Source organism: Microtus oregoni, unplaced genomic scaffold, assembly GCF_018167655.1.
Source record: "Microtus oregoni isolate MIOR12 unplaced genomic scaffold, Mior012 000109F_ref0000275, whole genome shotgun sequence".
Taxonomy (NCBI): Eukaryota; Metazoa; Chordata; class Mammalia; order Rodentia; family Cricetidae; genus Microtus; species Microtus oregoni.
Window position 1 is genome coordinate 206,882 of NW_024544727.1, and position 23,916 is coordinate 230,797.

Genomic DNA, 23,916 nt, shown 5'->3' on the forward strand with positions numbered 1-23,916 from the left:
AGTGTAGAACAGATCCACAGGCTCCTCCCAGCAGATGCTACTGATAGGGAGCCTAGGGGACAGGGAGATTAGCTGAGATCGGCTGTGGAGAGACGCCTGCCACAGGGATGAGAGTTATTCCAAACCAGGGCGTATACTAGGGATACACTATGAGGCTGGGGTCCGATAGAAGCCCCAAAGTAACATCGCCATGAGAAAACATGTCACTAGGTCCTCAGTTTCCCCTACCTTCCTCGTCACACCTGGCCCAATGAAAACCACCACCAATGGAAGGAGACAGCCCGTACCAGAGCATAGTCCACAGGGATCACCTGGGCTTGGCACACACAGGATCATGGAGTTCTGATCCCTCCTGGGCTCCCAAGTGCTGCCCTGATATAAGCACACACCGTGTATGGATATATTCCTTTAATTATAGAACTGAAAAATCTCTTTAATTCAGTCTATGCTTGTATAACACAAATGTTTGAGAATCCACCACCCGCCCAACCTGGTGCTCAGGCTCACTCGTTGGCAGTCGGCTACATGAACGCGTGTGGCTGTTAGCATCTTCAGACAGTTAAAGGAAGAAACGGAGCACGGATCATGTGGGTGAACACAGAGAGAAAACCACAGCATTCTTAATTCTGGCCCAAGGTGAGAAGCCACACACCGAGTGCCGTTCGGCAAGTATCTGGCAGATGAAGGATGTCATGTACAGGCCTCCTCATCTGGGTTGAGGCTGTCCCCCTGGATGAATGGCGATGGAATACCGGGCCACCTGCAGAACCGCTTCTCCGATATATGCATATAAATGCTTGTGTGTCTGTGTGTGCAGGTGCGTGTGTGTGTGTCCGCAGCATGTGATGTGAGTTGCCCAAGTACAAAACACGAGTTTATTCTGTTCATACTAAGCATGGTAAATAAATCAAGTTTGTAACTAGAACACAATTCTTTGTTTTGTTTTGTTTTTTTAAAAAGGAACATTGAAGATCTTCAAAAATTGCTACAGTACAAAAAAAGTGTGTGTGTCTGTGTTGGTATTTATATATTTATATATGTATATTAACCAGAAATAGTGACTCTACCGGAAGTGATCCCCCACCCCTGTCCTCTGTAAGATTTCTCCACGTGGTTTGCTGGGCTCGGCTCCGGCCGAGCTTCCGGCTCATTTCATGGCACATAGTGGTATTATTGGCACAGGTTCAAAATCGTGGTGCGAGTCCCAGGCGTTGGGAGCTGTCTCCTGACCTTCTGCTTGGCTTTCTCTACTGTCTCTAGTCACTTCTTGCGTTTCTTTCTGCTCTCCGAAGAAAACTCTGGGAGAAGGGAGCGCCCCTAGGCACGAGCAACATTACAAAAATAGATTTGGCCTTGGGTGTCCTGCTCTGCCGAGTTTCCCACTGGCAAACAGAAGTAGCAGGTGCGGGACCCTCCCCTTAGTTTAGTTTTAGGTTTTATAATTTTTTGTTTTGTTGTTTTGTTTGTACAAGTTCACCAACGGAATCCTGTGGAGGAAGGAGAGAAGAGATTAAATGGCACCATGCCCTGGGGCACGAGAAGGCTTCCTGCCCGTACAAAGCCCCCCACACCCACTCTGGTTATCAAGGACTGGTGGGGTCAAGAGGAAGGGCTTCAGTCCCATGTTCAGGGCCTCCCAGGAAGGGGTGGGCCTGAGGCAGGACAGAAAGACACAGGAAATCTGGGGGGCAACAGCAGGAAAAAGAGCCCAGACATCTGAGTGAAGACCCTCACCAGCATATTACAGCTGTTAAGGCCTTTCCCGTTTCCTCTAGAGCCAATCTGTTACCTTACAACCAAAGAAACAGAGGCAAAGAATGGGTAGGTTCTGAGAAAAACCTTGAGAGACAGAATTCCAAAGAGCTTCTGACCGCCCATCTACAGTCACCCCTTGCTAAAGTACAACTTGCTCTTTGGGAAGCCCACACCCATGCTCCTGTGGGTGTCTTAATTTCTTCTGAACACCTCTTCTACTGCTAACCCTTAGTCTTAAGCTTATATTAAAACATCTCTAACAAAACTCCCAACTCTGCTTAAGACATCAGTCCTGAAATCCTTTCCGGTGTTAAAGCCATAAATTCTTCTTTGTTCTGGGTTGAGCTCAGGAGTGCTCCAGCTTCCAAGGGTGGCGATGTGGAGCTGTCCCCTCACCTCTGACAGGTCCGTCTCCTCCATTAACTCATACGGAACACAGCAGTATCCCAACCATGCATGTCATTGGCTACTATGTTCACCGTAGTCTTCCTCGTTCCCTCTTTAACCCACAGTGGGAAGAGCTTTGCTTGCTACACCTACAATGCAGGAAGGAACCTACAGGTTCCGTTTCCATCCACCGTAGCTGGAGACACACTAGGACCAAGTCTCAGGACAGACGTAAGGCTCTATCAGCAAAGCCAGCCTGAGTCTCTCCAAGAGGGAAAGACAGGGACTCCGGGGAGGCCAGTGGCTGCAACATTCTCTAGCAGGCTGGTCAGGAAAGGATACCCAGATGGTACATGAAAACACAGCCTTCTAGCGAGAGAATCCGGTGATGGGCATGAGGGTGCAGCACGTGCCAGGCATGGGTGGTCCCATTTGGTGCTGTCTGAGTTATGCGGTGATGTGTGTGGGCCTCCACTCCACTCAGTGCTCTCACTGAAGCCCCCCCCCCCCCCACACACACACGATTACAGGCCACCGAGACCCTCAGGCAGAGAGGAAAGTCCCTCCACACCTGTAGACGACACAAGTCAAAAGGCAAGCGTCCCAGTGGTCCTTAGATGAAGCTGGCAGAAGGACACAACTTGAATGCTGGCGTTGTCCCACAGTTACCAAGCCAAGCAAATGGCCAGACTGGAAGATCCATCACAGCGTGTTTAGAACCTTCTGGAAACATATGCCCCGAGCCTCCTCTGGAGACCTGGAAGCTAGCTGTCCGGCCAGGGTCTGCGACCTGGTTTTTAATAGTTCCTGCAGTTGCAGTTAGGGTGGTGATGGGACCCAGCTCTCCCAGAAGGCTCCAGCGTGGCATCCTTCCTCCCATCTCAATGATGGTGGGCTTTGCCTTGGAGTTGTGGGCAGGGCTGGCAGGCCTGCCCTTGCTCAGTTCATGACCCATGTTTGTGCCCAGAGTCTTGACTTGTCTCTCCAGTGAGACGGAGAAGAGAATTAAAGGCGCTGCTCCTCCCCTCCACTCCATGTGACCCAGAGTAAACAGAGGCTCCACGAATACCCCTCTAACTTGCCTGCCATCTCCAAAAGACTCCTGTTTGGAGCCTCTGTGAGGCCTAAGCTGAAGATCCACTAGGCCTCTGTGGGGCTGTCCACCTACTGTGGACCTCAGGCGACCTTGCATAAAGGAAAGGGACATCGGGTCAGATCAGCGGGTCCTCCTCCAGCTATGCACCCAACCCCATATTCAGGTATCAAGGGATAGAAGGTTTCAAACAAAGACACAATTTAATGTAGGGAGAACGAGTCATCTTGTGTGCCTGTTTTCATCTCAACATTTCTGAAGTTAAAAAAAATAATATTGTGTGAAACCACTAACACGAGTGAGCCAGGGCATGCTTTGAAGGGGCACGTGGTGGGTGTGGTTAGAGTGTGCATCTGCACAGATATTAGGGATGCTGATGTTCAGAGGGAGTTTTAGTGGGGATAGTCTGACATAATTAATGCCACTGAACGGCACACGTAAGAGGAGTTAAGGGGCCAGGGAGACGGCTCAGTGGGCAAAGTACCTGTTGTGCACCATGAAGACCTGAGCTTGGATCTACAGGACCCACACAAAAGCTAGGCATGACAGCGTGTGTCCACAACCCCTGTGCTGTGAGACAGAGACAGGAGAACCCCTGGTCTCGCTGGCCAGCCAGTCTAGCAGAATTGGTGAGCTTTGGGGTCAGTGAGGGACTCTCTCAAAAAATATGGTCTCTGGCCTTCACACACAAGCACATACCCACAGGAACACATGGGCAACAATAGCACACACGCATACACACACGCACGCACGCACACTTACACACAAAGAGACAGAGCTAGACAGACAGAGATAGAGAGACAGAAAGGTTTAAGTGGTATTTATTAGTTCTAGCTTTCTACAAATACATGTATTTTTTTGTTTTTCGAGACAGGGTTTCAAATACATGTATTTTTTTTAATGGGCTCACTAAATGTTGGCCTTGTCAGCAGTGGCCTAGGTCAGTGTAACATGGGTGACTTAGTTATCTGCCCCTATTCTCATTGTTTATTGTTTGTTTATTAGGACAGGGTCTCTCTAGGCAGCCTAGCCTGGGCTTCCCCTTGCTAGTTGGAGCTTGCACAGACCTGGCTTCTGGTGACTGGTTCCTGTTAGAACCTGGTTTCCATCTAAGGTCAGCTATGTAAGTCACAGGGCTGCCCCACTTTCGTGAGAAAGGCTCTTGTTGGGGTGGGGTTCTGGTCCCTGATCCTGATCTTAGACAAAGCAAGGCTGGAGGAATGGCCCTGCCCTTTCCTTGCCAGCCTTTTTCTGGACACTCCCACGTGGGACTTTTATCCTTTGCTTTTCCATGCTGGCTCCTTCTTCTCCCTCTCCAATTCATAGTGGTACACAGATCTCAGACTGCTTATCTCGGCTGACCTCTCTCCTCTATTCAGACATGCCCTCAATTTCTATGTCTTTCTTCCCTGGGATTTTCAGCCAGGCATTCATGACGCATCCCTGGCAACAGGACCTTCCCTGCGTACAGGTCTCCAGTGGGGGTCACTTCAGGTTCCCTTAGATTCCTGCTCTGTGTCTTTGTGGACTGGTACCCAACACCAAAGGAAGCTAAGAGGCAGATACAGGTAGTGATATTTTGTTTGTGTTTTATCAAATAAAGCTTGCCTGAATATCAGAGCTCAGAGCTAAGTCACTAGAGGCCGGGCAGTGGTGGCATACACCTTTAATCCCAGCACTCTGGAGTTACACGTCTTTAATTCCAGCACTAGGGAGGTAGAGACAGTAGTGATATGACTGGGTGGAGACAGAATCTCAGTGTTGTTTGAAGTCTGGTGGAGAGCTTTGCAATCTGCAGTCACACTGAGGACAGGATCGCCCCTTTGTTTGTTTGAGCTTTGGAAAAGGTGAGAACTCTCTAGTGGCTTGGCTGCTTTGCTTTTCTGATCTTCAGCTTGAACCCCAATATCTGTCTCTGGGTTTTTATTATTTGTGCTACAGACAAGGCCCAGTGCCCCATTTGGGGTCACCAACACGGATCTTTCTTGACCTAAAACCCACTCCCAGGACGGCTTGTCACAGGGGCTGTCCCTGTGAAGTGATCTTGTGGAGCCACACAGGGAGGAATCTATTCCAGGACCATGAGCAGCTGTTAGCAGGTAGAGGAGAGAGAGACTGGGCCTCTGATAGCCCTGACATTGTGCCTGCCATTGTCACCACAGTGCTGGTTCCTTTCAGAGAGCAGAAGAGGGTCCAAGCAAGGGAGGGACACCATCCCAGTCTCAGGCCAGGGAGGACAGAGCACTTAGTCCTGCTGCTCTGGCCTATGGTGAAGAATGGGATCTCTAGCTGCAGGGGCTCAGTGCAGGAGCCCCTTGGTCCCGAGCTGGAGAAGGACCAGGAACCCAGGCCAGGCAGAAGGCCACCACCTAGCAGGAGGTGGGACTGGACCCCACAGAAACAGGAAGAGAAACAGGGAAGCTGGGAGCCGCAGAGCAAACAGACAGGGAAGATGTTCTGCAGAGAGCTGCAGAACAATCTCACGGATAAATTCTGGGATAGATTCTGCCCCCTGCTGATTGGAAGGAGATTGGGCAATGGGTATCCTAAGCTCATGGGCTTGATGCTCAGCCTCTGCCTTTGAAAACCAAGACCACAGAGCAGCCTGGTCCCTGGTGCCACAGCTCTGAAGCAGTCACAGTCAGCACAGCCTGAAAGGGCACCTGTGCCCCCATGTTTTCTTTGTGTGGATTATCAGAAAGCACAGCTTCTAGAAGGTTCTCTGTGCTACTTCTAAAGAAGTATTACTTTGAGTAACAAGAGCTTTGTATTCTATGGATATAGTGTGTGTGTGTGTGTGTGTGTGTGTGTGTGTGTACGTGTGTACATGTTCCAGCCTGTGCACATGTATGTAGATGTCAGGGATTGACTCTGGTGTTTTTCTCAATCTCCATCCACCTCAAGACAAGGTCTTTCAATGAACCCAGTGCTCACAGACTGGCTGGGCAGATTGGTGGGCTGTGTCTGGCTTTTCAGATGTGTGTTAGGGGCCTGGAAGCAGTTTACCCACTGAACCATCTTCCCAGCCCCCGAGGTGTGTTTTATTTTGTTCTGGGGGAGGGCTAAGGCATGTTCCAGTTTTTCATCAGCTATGTGCTTCAATTTGTTCCTGAGAATATTAATAATGATTTATCTCTTGTTACTCCAGATGCAAGAGTCATTATGGTTTTCAAGGCGCTGTTCAGAAGGAAGCGGCTTTGGCAAGTAGGGCGAACTGAACTAGGTCTAATGGGGTTTTCTGAAGTTCAGTCAACCATCCTTGTTGGGGAAGTAGGGGGATAGCAAGAAATGAGCCACGAACAAGCGGCAGGTGAGCCTCTGAGGTTCCTTTATTCCTTGGAGTACAGGAAGCCAGCTTCATCTGGTTCTATCCAGAGCTAACTGCATCCACTGTGAGGTGGTCTATGGCAAGGTTGGCCTGAAGGAAGGAAGCAGGCGCTTGCTTGTCATGAGCCCTGGGTTTCACCAGGAGCCTGTCTGCAGGGAAGGGACAGGTACCGCTTACATATACCTATTCCTGCGAGGAGACAGGAGTGTGTTGGGGTAAGAATCTGCTACACTGGGGCCAGCAAGATGACTCAGAGGGTAAAAGAGCTTGCCTCAAAAGCCTGAAGACCTGAGTTCAATCCCCAGAACACATTGTGGAAATAAAGAACTGACTGGAAGGTTGTCTCATGTCCAACTGTGCGCTATATACACGCCCATGCATGTAGACCCACACAGACCAACAAAGACCCACACAGACACACAGAGACCCACACAGACACACAGAGACACACACAGACCCACACAGACACACAAGGACACACCCAGACCAACAAAGACCCACACAGACACACACAGACACACAGATACACACACAGACCAACAAAGACCCACACAGATACACACAGATACACACAGACACACAGAGACCAACAAAGACACACACAGACACACAGATACACACACAGACACACACAGACACACACAGACACACAGATACACACACAGACCAACAAAGACCCACACAGACCAACAAAGACCCACACAGACACACACAGACACACAGAGACACACACAGACGCACACAGACACACAGATACACACACAGACCAACAAAGACCCACACAGACACACAGAGACCCACATAGACACACACAGACACACATACACAATAGACAAAACAGATTCTTAGAAAGAAATTGCTACATCACCAATAAAAAGCTACCTAAAAGTCTTAAAGGTTCTACAAGCGACAAACAGACTATTAAACCTTAATTAAATGTTTCTTTCTATTAATTGCTGTTTATTTAACGGACAACAAGTGCCCGTGTAAATCTGAGAGATCTCTCTGGCAGGTCTCTGCTTGCTGCTCGTGCCCAGGCATTAATTATAAGAACAAGGGGATACTTAGAATCCGAAGGCTTTCATCCCAGTGAGTGATGAATAGCTTGCCCGGCACAGGGCGATGGGATCTTTAGGCATTTATCAGAGACTAATGAGGCTCTTTGCACATCTCGCCTGGTTCTGGTCTACAGAAAGTCACCGGGGGTGAAGCAAGGCAGGCACGGCGACAGAGTTTGTCTGTTATGCAAGGAGATGCAACACCTAGTTCTACCCAATCCAGAGGCTCCTGTGATGCACAGGGAGGGGCAGTAATGGTCTGGAAAAAGGTGTTCTCACATAGATGGAGTCACTCTCAAGTGTCTCCTGGGGCAGCTACATCTTATACCCCACCCAAGATCAGTGTACCAAGACATCCAATCAAAACTGTGGGAGAGAATGCCAGGGGAAAGACAAGAGGGTTTTCTGGAACTGAGGAACAAATAAAATCACAGTCCTGCCACCCAAACTCTATATTCCTGGAAATGTTCATTCTGCTGCTCCCTGCAAGAAGGCTGCAGAGCTCAGGCCCTTGAGCCCTTGGGACTGGTCCTCCTGTAGCTCTATCCTACCCTCAGCCAGACTACAGCTTGGGGCTGTCCTGGGGTGAATGGAGGCACTTGGCATAGAGAAGGGCATGGTCTCAGATCCTGCAAAGGGTTTGCAAAGCAGAGACATCTGAAGGGTAGGCAGTATGACATCCTGGCACTAGACAACCTCGGGTGACCGACCTTACCACTGACAACCTAGAGCACCATGGTTAAATCGTCTGCTTTTCCTCAGCCTCAGTTTCCCTCTTTGTGGATAGGCTTGCTGTGGGGAGTAAATGCCCTTCTGTATGGAAAAAGTGGCTTTTCTAATGGCCATCTATATGACAGAGTTGCCCCGGGAGCAGGAGAAAAGCGGCCTATGGACCCCCAACTCTTCCAGACGTGGAGGCTGAGTGGGTAGGCTCAGCATCTCCATGTCAATGAATCATAGTTTAACCCACTTTTCATGTTTTATTGTTTTTTTTTAATTGATACAAGATCTAACTCTGTGTCCAGGCTGTCTTCAAACTCTCAGTGATTCCCCTGCCTCAGACTCCTGACTGCTTGATTGCAAGTATTAGCCATCATGCCCACCTTTAAGGAACTCTCAAAGCTATAACAAGATGTGGTACCCACCCTACCCTGGGTCGTGCCAAGCTTTGCTAGGCAGCTGGGGACTCCATTGTTCCCCAGCACTAGCCGAGCTGGCACATCCAAGAAGGATGTCCACAGTCTTAATGGAATGAGACACATTGGCAGACCACGGCAGTGTGCTCTGAGGATGTGCCAGGCTCCGTGTCCTGCCCACTAGAAGGCTGTGCTTGCCACGCGGGCTCCATGAAAGCCTCTGCAGGAGGCTCATTTCTAGTCTAATCTAATTACATTCTCTTGCCCGTTGGCGGAATGTGTTGGCTTTGGGACAGAGACGGAGCTAGAGATTTGATTTGGACCAAACTTGTGATTCATTAGTGCTGGGATTAAGAACTGACCGGTTCGTTCCCATGCTGACAGCAGCTTGCTCCTTGCTTCCTGCTGGGCAAATGTTGGGTATGGAACCCTCGAGCCATGTCCAGCCCTCAGTCTCCCGCCCTTTCCATTCAGTCCCCTATGTAGAAGGTGAGCCATGAGTTAGAGGACGGATACTGTATCCTATCTAGGAAACAGGGTTGCCATCTCAGGAAAATGACTGGATAGAAGGTGAGGGATGAGTAAGAGGATGGATACTGTATCCTATCTGAGACACAAGGTTGCCATCTCACGAAAATGACTGGATGCCTCTTTGATAAGGGTAGACTGGCTCACTCTGCAGTGGCACACTGGTCAAAGGGAGGAGATGTGGGATTCCCCTCTGTATGCTGTGAATATGATTGGTTAATTAATAAAGAAACTGTCTTGAGCTTGCACAGGGAATAGAGGTAGGTGGGGAAAAACTAAACTGAATGCTGGGAGAAAGGAGGCAGTGTCAGGGAGAAGCCATGTAGCCCCTCCGGAGACAGACACCGGAACTTTACTGGGTAAACTGTTGCCACATGGTGATCCCACATGGAGATGGGTTAGATTTATATGTAAGAGTTAGCCAATAGGAAGCTAGAGCTAATGGGCCAAGCAGTGTTTTAAATAATATAGTTTCTGTGTGATTATTTAGGGGCTGAGCAGCCAGGAACCAACAAGCAGCCCTCCTCCAACGGGAAGGTTCCCTAGCAAGCCTGGAATCACTGAGGAAAGGCTGCCAAACTGACAACACCCATGGGCCATGCCCCCAGCATTTGTAAGTGGGACGGACGTGTGGGTTGTGCAGCTCCTGGGAGAAGCACTCACCCCACCCCAGGCCCCGTAGGCCACTGTTCACAGACTCAGCACAGAAGCCATTTAATGCTAGCATTCACGTTAATACCATCCAAAGCAAGCCAAATGTTCCCAGGCAGCGGAGCGTGAAGAATTCATCCTGTTTGGGTGCCAGTCTCCAGCTTCAAATTAGTAGATGTCTCAACTCTTCACTTTCTTTCTTTATCATGTTATTTCTTATCTCTTATTTTCATATTTCAAGACTGTATTTTAATTCTGCTGCTGCCCCACTGCCCCCGCCCTGCCCCCCTCCTGCACGGTGGCGTGCTGAGGGTGTGATCTCTGACTGCTTAGCTGCTGCCCTGGTAGCTTCCTGCTGAGGGAAGGGAATGCTGTACCCAGAGCTTGTTTCTGAAGGCGATTCCAGCCCGCAGTTCTACACAGGGAGGGCATGGCATTGAGACAGTGTTGCTGATCCTGGGAGGCTACTCCCTCCCTGAGAAGTCCCGGCTTTGTGTCTAATAGATGTGCCCAGAGACCCAGGGTCCAGTATCCACACAGGGGATGTACTGGGAAATCCACTGCCTTAGAGAGGGGTTCCTGATCGTCCCAAAGCAGAGGTGAGGGGAGAAGGTGGTGGGCCAGGAGACAAAGAGGGCACTATGCCCCCAGGAGACAGATACATACCATGAAACAGACACATGGTGTCTGCCCTGCCCCCAGGAGGTAAAAAGCCTTCGGCCAGTCAGCAGGAGATTTCAAACCATTTCTCAGACACAAAGGCCACAGGGATGAGATGCCGATCTGCAGATGAGGATCTGTGGAGAGCAGAGAAGGAGGCTTGCATGAGCCATGGGAGCCAGCACACGACAGGCAGCTGGTCAGCCTGCAGGGGGAGTCTGTTCTCTGGAGATGGGTCTTTCCCAGCCTTTACATAGAAGGATCACTATGGCCTTGCAGGTCCCCAGGGCCGAGGGACTCAGTTGTGGAGGTGGGGTGACTAGCCATCTCTCACTCTTGTACCATCTCCAGATGGCTTTGGGACAAGCCCAGAGCCAGGGTCTGTGCTTCCAAAGGCGAGACTGGATGCATAACATTGCGTATGATAGAAAGGACAGACCCTAGTTCCTAAAATGCCCCCCTTACAGCTTGTCGTTGAAACCAGGTGACTGTGATGGTTAGCTTTATCTACCAATTTGACATACTTAGAATTACCTAGAAGAGAGTCTCAATGAGGGATTATGGGGATCAGTTTGGCCTGTGAGCCTGTGTGTTAACTGATGTGGGGAGAATTCAGATCACCATGAGCGGTACCATTCCCTAGGCAGGGAACCCCGAACTGTATAAAAGTGAAGGAAACAGGCCAGCAGGTAGGCGTAGTTCCTTTTCTCTGCTCCAGACTGTAGACGTGCTGGCAGCTGTATGCCTGTGAAGGCCCTGCTAGGACGGACTGAAACCTGGGGTTGTAAGCTGAATACACCCCTGTCTACCCCAAACTGAATTTTGTCGGGGTTGTTTATCACAGCCAACAGAAACAAAGCAGGCAAACGACCGCATCCCAGGCCCAGCGGCAGGCACCAACGTGTCACCTTCCTGGTTCTGGATCAGGGTGCGAGACGGCCAGCCACCCAACCTCTACAAGGGGACATGGGCGTGGCACATGCGTTCACTGCAGCATAGGAGTTCCCTGCAGCCAGCAGCACAGGAGCAATGAACTGTGATGGCTCTGGTGGCCAGCAGAGGTGGGTGTCCAAGCCACCTCTGCTTATAGGGAAAGCAGCAAACAGGATGGGAGATGCAGGGTGACCCAGAGCTGACCTCCCAGCCAAGGTCGCAGGGGACCCTCTCATCCAGTTGCTGAGACTGGGGGTGGGGGAGGGGGCCTTCAAGGCATACGAGCAGCCTGCTAACTGCCTTATTTTTTTTCCCTTCTTTTCTTTTTTTTTAATTTACAAATGATGCATGGGTGCATGGTCACTTAAAAAATAGCTTATTGATATTTTAATTTAATGCTGGACAAACCTTGGGCAGCTGACTCAGGGGTTTCTTGACCGTTCCCGGGGATGGTTGGAGAAGTGTGTCTTCTTTGAGAGATTATCCATGAATAATAAAAGAGCATTTAATAAGAGACTCCAGTCTGGAGTCTGCTTGGTATTTGCTATTTTTTCTGAGCTGGCTGCTGACATCTTATTGACAAGAGTCTCAGAAACACTGACTGTGGGAGGGACCTGTCATAATCTCCTGATGCTCCAGAGGGCAGTGAGTACTAGGCTGGCTTTGAACTCTGAGTTGGGGGGTGGGGTTGGGGCAGACATTCAGCCTCCAGGCATAGGAGTGAGGGGTCTGGGTAGGGTTTTCACTAGGCTGCTGTTGTGCCTTCCAGGGGTGGCTAACACCTGTTGATTGTACTTCACTGCTATTGTTTTGACAAATCTGTTGTCTGCAAGTGCTGGGCCCCTGAGCGACCCACAGATTGACAGGACAGGATGACAGTGCCACACAGAGAGCCTTGGGGACGGGGATCGCACAGAGCTCACCGGTTTCCGTTGAATGTGGACTTGTATTCCCCAGCGGAGTGCAGTGTCTCATCAGCGTACACGGGCATGGATGCCCTGACACACTCGTGGGAACACTGCAGTGTCTCATTGTAGGCCGTGAAGATGTCCACGCTGCTGGGCACCCGGGCCGGGGTGAAGTCCGTTAAGTTCTGACAGCTTTCCTCCTGCTGGTTCATCTTTCGCTGGTGGCTGTTCCTCCGAGTGTGCCCGCTTGGGGCACAGCTAGGAGAGAGAGAGGAGAGGTGTGAGGGGGTGGGCATGTGCTGGAGCGATGTGCAGACCTCTCCCACACAGTGGCAGTGAAGCCTTACTGCCAGGCATCATTTATATTACACAGTAATTCTCGGCCTCTTCAGAAAGATCAACCACAATCAAGTAATCAGCTCCCCCCTCCTTTTTTTTTCAAATATAAAATCTGAATTTTAAATGTGGCCATTATCACAGGAGAGCTTGGAGGTGAGTGAGTAGTGATGAGGTTCCGGGACCTTGTTTGCCTAAAGAACATCAGCTAGACTGAGGGGCTGACTCGGTTTCCCTCCGAGGGATGGAAAGGTTGATAGTGCTCACTGTCACTGTGGGAGAGCCTGGGCTGGTACGAGGGGCCTCTGGGGATAGCCTAGGGTGCAAGGCTGCTGGATGAACTGATGAGAGGGAGCCCCTGGCTGTCACCTCACCCAGAACACGTCTGTAAACTGGGAACAGTGGCTCACGCTAGTCCCTGCCGGGGTCTGACAAAGGGATGGTCTCACGCCCCGTGAGCTCTGCCTAATTCCCTACAGTTCTGACTGAGGGGGCTTCCAGTGGCCCTGGAGCATGAACCAGGGACCCCACTCTCATCGGTGCAGGAATGCCATGTGGAATGTGAGGGGACACTGAAGTGAGTGTCCTGTCTTCGTGGGTGCCACTTTATGCCTTGCTATGTCCCCTAGGCGGGGGTGGGGGAGTCTGACTGCCCCTGAAAGTGAGCCGGAGGCAGAAGGCCCCTCAGCAGAAGAGGCTGAGCCCTGCTGGCCCTCCTCACCCACCCCTGGATGCTCTCCCAGAGGGAGGGGTGGCCTGTCATGGAAGGGGTCACAGTCTTCTCCCGAGAAGGCCATGATGCTGCACTGTCCCACAGGTGTGCGTACCTGGGGTGACCCCCATCTTCTGCTCTAGAGGCTCTGTGGGACATGCATTGTTATCCCTGTGTCCTGGATCCACCAGGGACCCACCTGCGTAGCAGGTGCGAGGCCAGTAGAATGGGGTTTGTCCTGGGCTGTGTCCTCCCCTTTGCTACCTACCTTTGGCTTTCACCCATTTCTGGGTCTGTCCAGTTGCTGGAACCCTACTTGTCAATCACGTATATCTGGGAATCATGGGGGCACACTGCTCTGCTGGTGGACTTGAGCCTCGAAGCTCACAGCACTAGATAAATGCCTTTTCACGTGACTTCAGGTGCTGCAGGCAGCAAGGAACCCTAGCACTCCCCTCAGTTTCTTGGGCTATGACAGATGTACACACCCAACAAGGCCAGCCTCAAAACAGCCCACTTTACAGGAGGGGACAGGGAAGGAAAAGCACCTGCAACAAGGTAACAATCTAGGTTAGCAGAGAGCTGCTGCTGAAGGGGACAAGGGGACGAGGAGGCTGGCGGGTAAGCTGCCTGACCTCAGTGGAGGGCAATGGGCCTGGAGGGGTCGGAACATCCTGCTGCTGCTTTCCTGCCTTTCAGAAAGGCACGGACTGCACCCCAGCAGGCGACACACACAGATGCATGTGGGTCCAGACGGCTGGGTGATGGGAGAACCACATAATCTGGGAAACCATGTCACGAAGGCTGAGCCTCTTGTGCAGAAGCAACACTGAGGGCTGCACGAGGACACAGATCTGGCTGAAGCCAATGTTGGCCATGGTACCTGTGGCTGTAGTCACCTGGGACTGCCTACTCCAAGGGAATGCAACCTTAGGCTGTCACTCAGGACACAATGTCTCATTTGATAGGGTCTCGTGTATCATAGGCTGTGTAGCTGAGGATGACCAAGAACTTCTGATCCTCTTCCCTCCACTTCCTGAGTGCTGGACCAACGCACTCAGTATGTGAACAGCTGGGATGGATGCCAGAGTCTCGTGCAAGCTGGGCGAGCATTCTGCCAATCGAGTGAAAGACTCATCTCGAGGCCCAGTCTTAAAAAGTTGGGGCTCTCTGTGCAGCTCCCCTGGGCACCCCACAGCCCCCCCCCCCCCACTCCCGGGCCTTACCAATTTTTTAAGACAAGAGTTGTGATGAGTGCAGCGATGACCATGATGAGGGAGACGGTGATGGTGATGATCTGATGCACAGCCAGACCTGGAGGGAGGAGACAGAGGCGGAGTCAGAGCGGGGAGGGGCGGGGCTGGAGCTGGCGAGGGGGGGGGCAGACTGAAGGACAACGGGCAGTGCTTGGGTGTTTGTCTGAAGCACCAAGACTGTTCTCACGCGGGCCCACAAAGAGAGTCCCCAGCCATGACCTCTTCCCCACAGTCAGCATCTTAGCAGGGACCTGGCCACGGGCAGCTGTACGCTCAGTCTGATGCTTTTATCTGAATTCAAGTAACTCTGCTGAGATTCCCAAGCCCTGCCCCCTTCCCTTGCCTGGGGCAAATGTTCTGTTTCTCCATTCTGGAGACAAGAGCACGGGAGAGGGACTGGCCTGGACCACCTAGGACTTTTAGAAGATGGGTCCCCTAGCCGCAGACCCTGAAGGCAGTCTCCCCAGGATTGTCTCCTGTCCCTACAGTCTTCCCCGTCATTCCTTGCTTGCAACGTTAGTTCCTACTAGTGAAGGAATGAGGATAGGCTGAGGTCCTGTGATGCAGCCTCAGAGCCCTGTCCCTCTCCCCAGTAAAGAAAGACAGTGGTCAGGACCATGGAGCTGACAGAATGCAGAGAGACGGGCAGGGCCACTTCAGCAGCAGGACAGCCAGAGACTAACAAACATTTGCTGGCCCTGCAGATGGCCAAGGTCAGGATGTCTCTGCCATCCCCTTTTAGGTGCAGGGCAGAGGGGAAAGGGGGGTACTAGCTCCCACCTCTGATTGCACCCTAGGCCACATTCCTCTGGACCTCATCTGCCACAGCCTTCCCGGGAACAAAGAGTATCCCCAGTCGACTCTACCGGCCAGCCAGAATGATCTGCAAGGTACACAGCTCTGGCTCTTTCCTGATATTGGCAAACATGGGACCTGAAAAGAAGATCAAGGCAGCTTGGGGAACCTCCAGGGGAAAGCATCATCCTCCAAGGGCTGATGTGTTTGGGATGCACAAGCCCTGTCCTGTCTCTACCCCAGCACCCAGTTCTAACACCCACTCCCCAGACTCCAGCTCGTCACATCTGATGGATCTGGGGTGTTAGGGCACATGTTCCCATGTGGCAGACTGCAGTGTTCAGAAGTTGCTGGCCGCCTCCCAGAGACCATCACACAAGCAGATGTTACTTTCCTGCTAAATATGATCATCAGGGGAGACTGTTTTATGAGTGATTCCAAGTTGGCAAGGCCAGAGCACATGTCCCGACTTTCCCCACCTCCATCTTTTGTGGCGAAGGGCCATTTTCCTGAATGATTCCCGCTCTGGCCCCCACACAAGAAACAGTGGAGTTGACATGAGTATCACAACCACCTGGTGTGGGAAGTCCTTCTATCTATGTGTTGCTTTTATTGGTTAATGAATAAATCTGTTTTGGCCAGAGGCTTAGCAGACTAGGGCAAGGCGGGAGTTCCAAGCAGGTAGAGGAGGAGAGAGTAGGCAGAGTCAGTGAAAAGCCATGTAGCCCTGCTGGAGACAGACACCGAATGGAACTTTACCCAATAAGCCACAGTCATATAACAATGCACAGATTGATAGAAATGAATTAATTTAAGATATGAGTAAGCCAGAAATATGCTTAAGCTATTGGCTGAACAGTATTGCAGATGATACAGTTTCTGTGTGATTATTTTGTGGTCTGGGCAGCTGGGAACGAACAGCAGCCTTCTGCCAACAGTGACCCTCCCTCTCTATCTGTTCCCTCAAGAGCCACAGTGGTGCATTTTCTCTGTGCTGTGCGGTGCTTGCAATGGCCATCTCAACCATCGTGGCTGCCTTCAGGAAACAGCAGTTAGATACCATTTGCTTTGATGTTGTAGCTCTAAAGGCTCATTTTAGCCTGTGACTCCCCAAATACCTGTGCTCACTTTGGGGCACTTGCTTTAGACTTCTGGGTAAGTAGCCTACTCCTCCAAGACTGCCATTCAGCTTGCGAGTGGGTTTAAAGCCAGGCTAGATTGCAGAAGCCACCTTCAATCTCACCAACAGGAGTCTCTGCTAACTAAGGTCTAAGAACCACCAAAGATCTCACTGGCAGGGGGATCATTGCAAGGGCTGGGCTGTTTAGTGGAGAACCATAGGAAGGGTGTTATCTGCTCAGTATCCTGTCATGCTGTATCCACACATTCCCTTAGAGTGGTCAAGAGGTAGCTATGTCATTCTGAAGCACACATGCTGTTTCTTCGCCTGTGCATACAGCAAGAGGAGGAGGAAGCTGATGGAAAAGACGGCGATGATGGTGATGATGTTTATAGTGGCAATGTGCGGCTGCTGCTGTTCCTAATGATGGCAATGATGACCGTGCTGTTGGTGATAAAGTGAGGATGGGGATATTGGGGATAAAGGTGATAATATGGTGATGTCAAGAGGGTGGTGATGATAGTGGTGATGGTGATGATGGTGGTGATGGTAGTGGTGATGGTGATGATGGTGGTGATGGTAGTGGTGATGGTGATGATGGTGGTGATGGTAGTGGTGATGGTGATGATGGTGGTGATGGCAATGATAGTGATGATGGTGACGGTGATGATGGTGGTGATAGTGATGATGGTGGTGATGGTAGTGATGGTGGTGATGATGATGGTGGTGGTGATGATGATGGTGGTGATGGTGGTGATAGTGATGATGATGGTAGTGATGGTGATGGTGGTGATGATGATGGTAGTGATGGTGATGATGATGATGGTGATGATGGTGGTGGTGATGATGGTGATGATGGTAGTGATGGTGATGGTGATGATGGTGATGATGGTGGTGGTGATGATGGTGGTGGTGATGGTAGTGATGGTGATGATGGTGATGATGATGATGGTGATGATGATGATGGTGGTGATGATGATGATGGTGGTGATGATGATGGTGATGATGATGGTGGTGGTAATGATGGTGATGATGGTGATGATGATGATGATGGTGATGATAGTGGTGATGATGATGATGGTGGTGATGGTAGTGATGATGATGATGGTGGTGATGGTGGTGATAGTGATGATGGTGGTGATGATGATGATGATGGTGGTGATGATGATGGTAGTGATGATGATGATGGTGGTGATGGTGGTGATGGTGATGATGATGGTGGTGATGATGATGATGGTGGTGATGGTAGTGATGGTGGTGATGATGGTGATGATGATGATGGTGGTGATGATGATGATGGTGGTGGTGATGATGATGGTGGTGGTGATGATGATGGTGGTGATGATGGTGATGATGATGGTGGTGATGATGGTGATGATGATGGTGGTGATGATGATGGTGGTGATGATGATGATGGTGATGATGGTGATGATGATGGTGATGATGATGGTGGTGATGATGATGATGATGGTGATGATGGTGGTGATGATGGTGATGATGATGGTGATGATGATGGTGATGATGATGGTGGTGATGATGATGATGATGATGATGATGATGGTGATGATGGTGGTGATGATGGTGATGATGGTGGTGATGATGATGGTGGTGGTAATGATGATGGTGGTGATAGTAATGATGGTGGTGATAGTGAAGACAGTGGTGATGACAGCGGTTATAGTGATGGTAGTGGAGATTGGTAAGGAGGGCCATGGTTCCTAAGATTGTAGAAGTGACGATGTTGATTTTGGTGTCTTTGTGACAACGGTGATGATGGTAATCCTGACAATGATGGCAGTGTGATGTTGACGATGAAATACATTTAGAATTTGGTGGTGGTGATGATAGTCACAACCATCAACAACATTACTCAAATTCTCTTTGTGACCATCATTATCAGCCTCATCCCTTCACAATCAACGTCGTGGTCATTATGGCTGCCATTATCACAGTGAGGATGGTGGTGACGGTGATGATCATAGATACACACTCAATAAGCAGCAGTGTGCTGTTCTCCTGTGTAGTCCTGGCAACACCTCTTAATGGTAGAGTCTACAGTTACTGGTCTCGGAAGGGAGAATCACCCAGGGAATCTGTGTCCAGTCCTCAGATCATGTAGGACCCACTGGCTCCAACACAATTGTACTGCCCAGCCCTGGGCAGTCTTGGTTAATCTAAGCATTGCGTGTTAATCTGCTTTCTCCCTGACTCCGTCAGAGGCCAGTTCCTCTCCCCTTGTAAGCCTGCCCATGGAGGCAGATACTCACCCCCACCACTTCTTCTGTAGGAAGGCTCCATGGACACTGCTCCAGGACAGGCCACAGGCCTTCCAGACACATCCCAAAGCCCATGTCAAAAGCTACATCTTTGTTCCTTATGGTGGTGAATGTGCCACATTCTAGGTCAAGGCTAGAGAACTCAGTGGCTGGGCACATGGCAGATGAAAAGAGCAGATGGCAGAGGAGCGTAACAGCAGCATCAGGGGCTGGCTTACTAGGGTCCTCCAGGGGCAAAGAGGATCCCCTCACAGGGACAACAGACTCTGCTGTACACTTCCAGTATCTTCAGGATCAGAGCAGACTCAGGGTGCCTCAACCCTGACCTCTTTTCTTATTTCTGAGAGAATCCTTTCGTGGAGCCAACTATCTGCAGATGCCCGAGTTCACAGAGAAGAGGACCACAGGGCATCTTCCACACTGAATACCTCACCACCTTCTCTGCAGGTGAGACTGGAAAAACACTAAACCTACTCTTTTGATAGGTGGAAGAAACAGAGGCCCAGAGAGGAAAATGGTTGATTCAGGGGACCCTCCTCAGTGATGGCTCTAAATGAAGAATACTGGCCTTTGGCTATGATCCTTGTGAGTTTTCAAACCCCTTCAAAAGGACTCACGTCATCACCATCTGTGCATCTGCGTCTATGCCCTGCACACACAGCCTTGCCGAGAACCTTGCAGTAGTGGTTATATGTCAAATCGCTGTATTTATTACTAAGAAGCAATAAATGAGGGAACTAGGAACAAAGGTGGACTGGTTAGGTTTTCATCAACTTGACACAAACTAGAACCACTTGGGACAAGAGACCTTAGTTGAGGAATGGCCTCCATCGAACTGGCCTGTGGGCAAGTCTGGGGATTCATTTTTTTGATTAATAATAACCATGTTTGGGCAGGTGGCTCTCGGTGTGTAAGAAAGTAGACTGAGCAAACCCTGGGGGAGCCAGTCAGTAAGCAGTGTTCCTTCATGACCTCTGCTTCAGTTCCTGCCTTGATGTCCCTTCATGATGGGCTACAGGCTTTCTTGATGAAATAAACTCTCTCCTCCACAAGTTGCTTTTGGTCATGGTGTTTTGCCACAGTGATAAAAAACCAAACTAAGACAAGTGTCAAAGCCAAGTGCACATTAAAAAATTTGGGGGGGGGGAGTAAAGAATTTCACATGTGAGTTCTTTATTTACATAACTTCTACCTCTCCGTCTTCCCCAACTCCTGAGTGTTCCTCAAATTCAGGACCTCTTCTAATTATTATTAGTAATACACATATCTGCAGGCCAGCCTACTGAGCCATTTTAGTGTGTCTCATACTTACATTGGTTTTAAGCCAACCACTTGGGATTATATAACCTATTCAGGGGAGGACACAGTCCCTGGAGAAGCCTGACCATCCCTCTTTTAGCTTCCACTGGTCAGCTGCCATTCTTCATCCAGGGGTGGGGCCTTGTGAAATTTTGCCTAACACCTTGGCCTGTTGATGGGGCATGTCATCACGCAGGCCTTCTTTAAGCAGCCATACTGTTGAGATTTCATGGGTGCAATTTCTCTGTCATGCCCAGAAAAGACCATCCAACTTTAGAAGCAAGAGCTATGAGAAGAACCTACAGACCCTACAGTTACGGTGGTTGAACAATGACCGGTCCAAGTAATATTTCTGGGAAGCAGTTAGGATTGTGGGTCTCTATAAGAATGTCTTGTTCTTTCCTCCCACTGGAAGGCTGTCTACTGAGGAGAGAGTAGAGCCACATGGAAAGTTATATGATGTTTACAGACCCTGTAGTTTTCAACCTGATCTTCTGCAGATGCCAGGAGTGGTTCCCTTCATCTTCTGAAGTTACTCATCTTCAGATGGAGCTAATGTAGGCAAATCTTTGTTCACAAGATAAAATTAAATACTTTAGGCTTTGTAGGCAGTGTAATAAGCTTCTATTATGTACATATTAGTATATTATCATTATTTTATTATAATAATGTTAATATTGTAATATAAAACTAATACTATATATTATAATATTATTAGGTACAGTCGTTATGCACAGTCAGTTTGAATTACTGCAATAAAATACTGGAGGCAGCTAACTTTATAAAGAGAAAAGGTTCCTTCAGCTCACAGTTTTGGAGGATCAAGGACGTGGTGCCTAATCCTGGTAACAGCTCTATCATGTCATGATGAACAGTAATGGCTAGAGAACATGCAGGAGTCATACAGTTATGGAGAGTGGGGGAAAGAGAGAGAGGGAGAGGTGTGCCAGCTCTTGGATCTCGAAGTCCCATCTGAGGGCATGGAACCCGCGTTCCAAGTACCCTCCCTTAGACCTCAGTTCTTGAAGGCCCCGGTACTTCTCACACCATCATCCTGGGATCAGATTTCCAGGTGCAATGGACTCTTGGAGCCACTGAAACTGCAGCCCAAATATGTCAGCCTCTGTGCTTGGCTCTGCCGCCAAGGTACAAAATCCACCATAGATGATGTCCAAAAAATATCTGTCACTGTGCTTCAATAAAACTTTATAAAAGCAAACAGCTGTCATATCCAGCCCATGGATGACATCTTTCAGAATTCTCTCTGAGGTAAGCAGCCAACGGGGGGCAGGGTTTATTGTAGCCTTAATGAAAGTATTTATCTGTTTTGAATGACTGACTACAGCTGAGGCTCCCACTGTAAACCTGTGGTTCAGAAGATGAGAATCTTCCTTTCCCTCACCAGAGCGCTTCATGGGCCCCTGTTTCGATGATTTAAACACAGCCATGGTCCCCTGCCCAGCAACGGTGCTCACTGCTCTGGATTCGGGCTGCCCCGTGCAGCGTTTTGACAGTAGGCCACTTTGCATGATGTGCATCTCGAGAACTCAATTTGATAGGATTCTTGATTTTGGAAAACCAAAACTCACAGAGAAATTGACTGATTTAATCCCTTCAGTGGCACTCAGAACTATTTCAGCTCTGCGCCTGTCTGTCTCAATTGTCTCCATTTACGTTGAAAAGAACATGCGTCTTGTGAATGAGGATGGCCGGATCACAGGAACGGCAGGGCTCCAGCACTATGAACTCACTTTGCCAGAGTCCTCGAGGACCTGAATGTGATCCCCAGAACCACACACAAAGGCTGGGCTCGGTGCAGCAAGGAGTATCCCCAGCACGGAGAAGGCAGAAACTAGAGCATCCTTAAAGCCTTGCTGGTCACCCATTACAGCCCAATCAGTGATCTCCAAGACAGAGAGCTGCCTCAAAGGAGGTGGATGGCATGCCTGAGGATGACACCCAAGGCTGTCCTGTCCTTCATATGCACATCCTTCTGTGCATTCGTGTGAATTCATACATGCATACACATCTATAAGTTAAAAATAATATTCAAAACTTTAAAGGAGACTACCCAGGTCTTCCAGGGATTCATCACACTGGTCTCTGGAAAGGATTCTGACTGCTGCGTGGGTGTCAGATTCTCAGGTACTAATCCCCCAACCCTGCCCCTCCTTTTTTTTAAACCAGTGTCTCTCAACACTCATACCTTGGATCAATTCCCTCCGGCTAAGTCTCTGGTGGCCCTTAAATAACACAAGCAGGGACACCCGCCCCATAAACCCACTGGCCCTGTACAAAGCAATCCTTGAGCTGTCCCTACTCCAGCTGCCAGGCGGGCTGTGACCAGCTTGACAATAATGTCCCCTCAAAGAAATACACATTCCCCAGATGAAGTTTTTAGAAGGCTATGAACTTCCTCTCCTCCACTTTCAAGGTCAATCCCGAGTTGTATCTTGTAACTCTGTGAATTCGGATGTGGCCCTGGAGTCCGGAAGCATGCAGTGTGGGAATGCTTGCTTCCCCGTCCTGACAGGTGTTATTGTCCCTGCTAATTTAGGGGCTCTTTCTGCTCCTGGTAATTGCCACTGTATACTAATGTGCTAGGAATCAGCTGCCATGCAGATAATGAAAAATTATACCCAGAATAATGGATGGGGACAGATGGATTACCAAGCTCCACATCAATCAATAGGGCTTTTATGGTTATATTTGTGGTGGTTTGTAATAAGATCTGGCCCTCGAGATTGATGGGGAAGTTGGTAATCCATCTCTGGGTCTGAACGAGGTCTTATTAAAAGAAGCCGAATCAAACATGGGCCATTGTCCGTAGCAAAAACAAACCCATCATGGCTTCTCTTCTAGCGTGGGAGGGGTGAGCCGTGCATTTGGCTGTCAAGCTTGGATGAAGACAAGAGCGATGGCCTTGGAATTTGCCAAGGCAAGTGGATGGCATTTCTGAGCTTAGAGTAGCACAGTTGACAGAGCAGAGGCCTTGTACACCTCTGTGGTGGGAGCACAGGCCCGGTGGCCACAGGGAATAAGCAAAACTCAGGGGCCAGTCTGATGGGTAGAAGGTTACATGGGACATCCAGATGTGCCCATTCTGGGGGTGTTCACAGAAAAACAAGACCACTGGTTTTGATGGCAGGAACACAGAGAAGCAACTTTGCCAAGTTTTCAGAGGACTGGGTGGGTCCATTGGGATCCTTCCTTCTGACAAACACAGCAAACAGCATGTAGGCAGAGAGATAGTGAGGGAATTGACTCACGAAGTTACTAGGGCCACAAAGTCCCACCCTCTGCCAATAGCAAGCAGGAGAGCCAGCACATCCATTGTGTGGTTCTGTCCCAGGTCAAAGGCCTAAAACCTGGAACTCATGACGAGAACCTCAGTTCAAGACCCAAAGCCTGAGCATCAGCCTTGGATGAATGGGTGTCAGCACCAGAGTCCAGAGGCCCAGTGACTTAAGAGGTCTAACATGCAAGGGCAGGAGATGGATGCTGCCCTTCCCCAGCCATTCTGGTCCATTGGCAATCTCAGCTGATTAATGGATGGCCATACACAATAGTGAGAGAGGATCTGGGCTCTCTGCTGATAGGAACACTGATGCTTTCCAGAAGTAACCAGAAATATTGCTGTAAACTTCGCCCGGCCAAGCTGACGCACAGCCCTCACCATCACTTT

At 49.8% G+C, this 23,916-nt stretch overlaps 1 protein-coding gene across 1 annotated transcript in view; it reads right to left on the minus strand.

Moving 5' to 3' along the window:
• Positions 1-399: 399 nt before the first annotated feature.
• The window catches only part of LOC121443520 (adherens junction-associated protein 1), a 115,685-nt gene continuing 92,168 nt past the window's right edge, over positions 400-23,916 (minus strand). The window contains exons 3-6 of the mRNA XM_041645270.1: positions 14,712-14,799; positions 12,453-12,695; positions 10,603-10,733; positions 400-1,487 (exon numbers count right to left, since the gene is read on the minus strand). Coding sequence (XP_041501204.1) covers positions 10,661-10,733; positions 12,453-12,695; positions 14,712-14,799 — 404 coding nt within the window. The 3' untranslated portion in view covers positions 400-1,487; positions 10,603-10,660. The remainder of the gene's footprint in view (positions 1,488-10,602; positions 10,734-12,452; positions 12,696-14,711; positions 14,800-23,916) is intronic.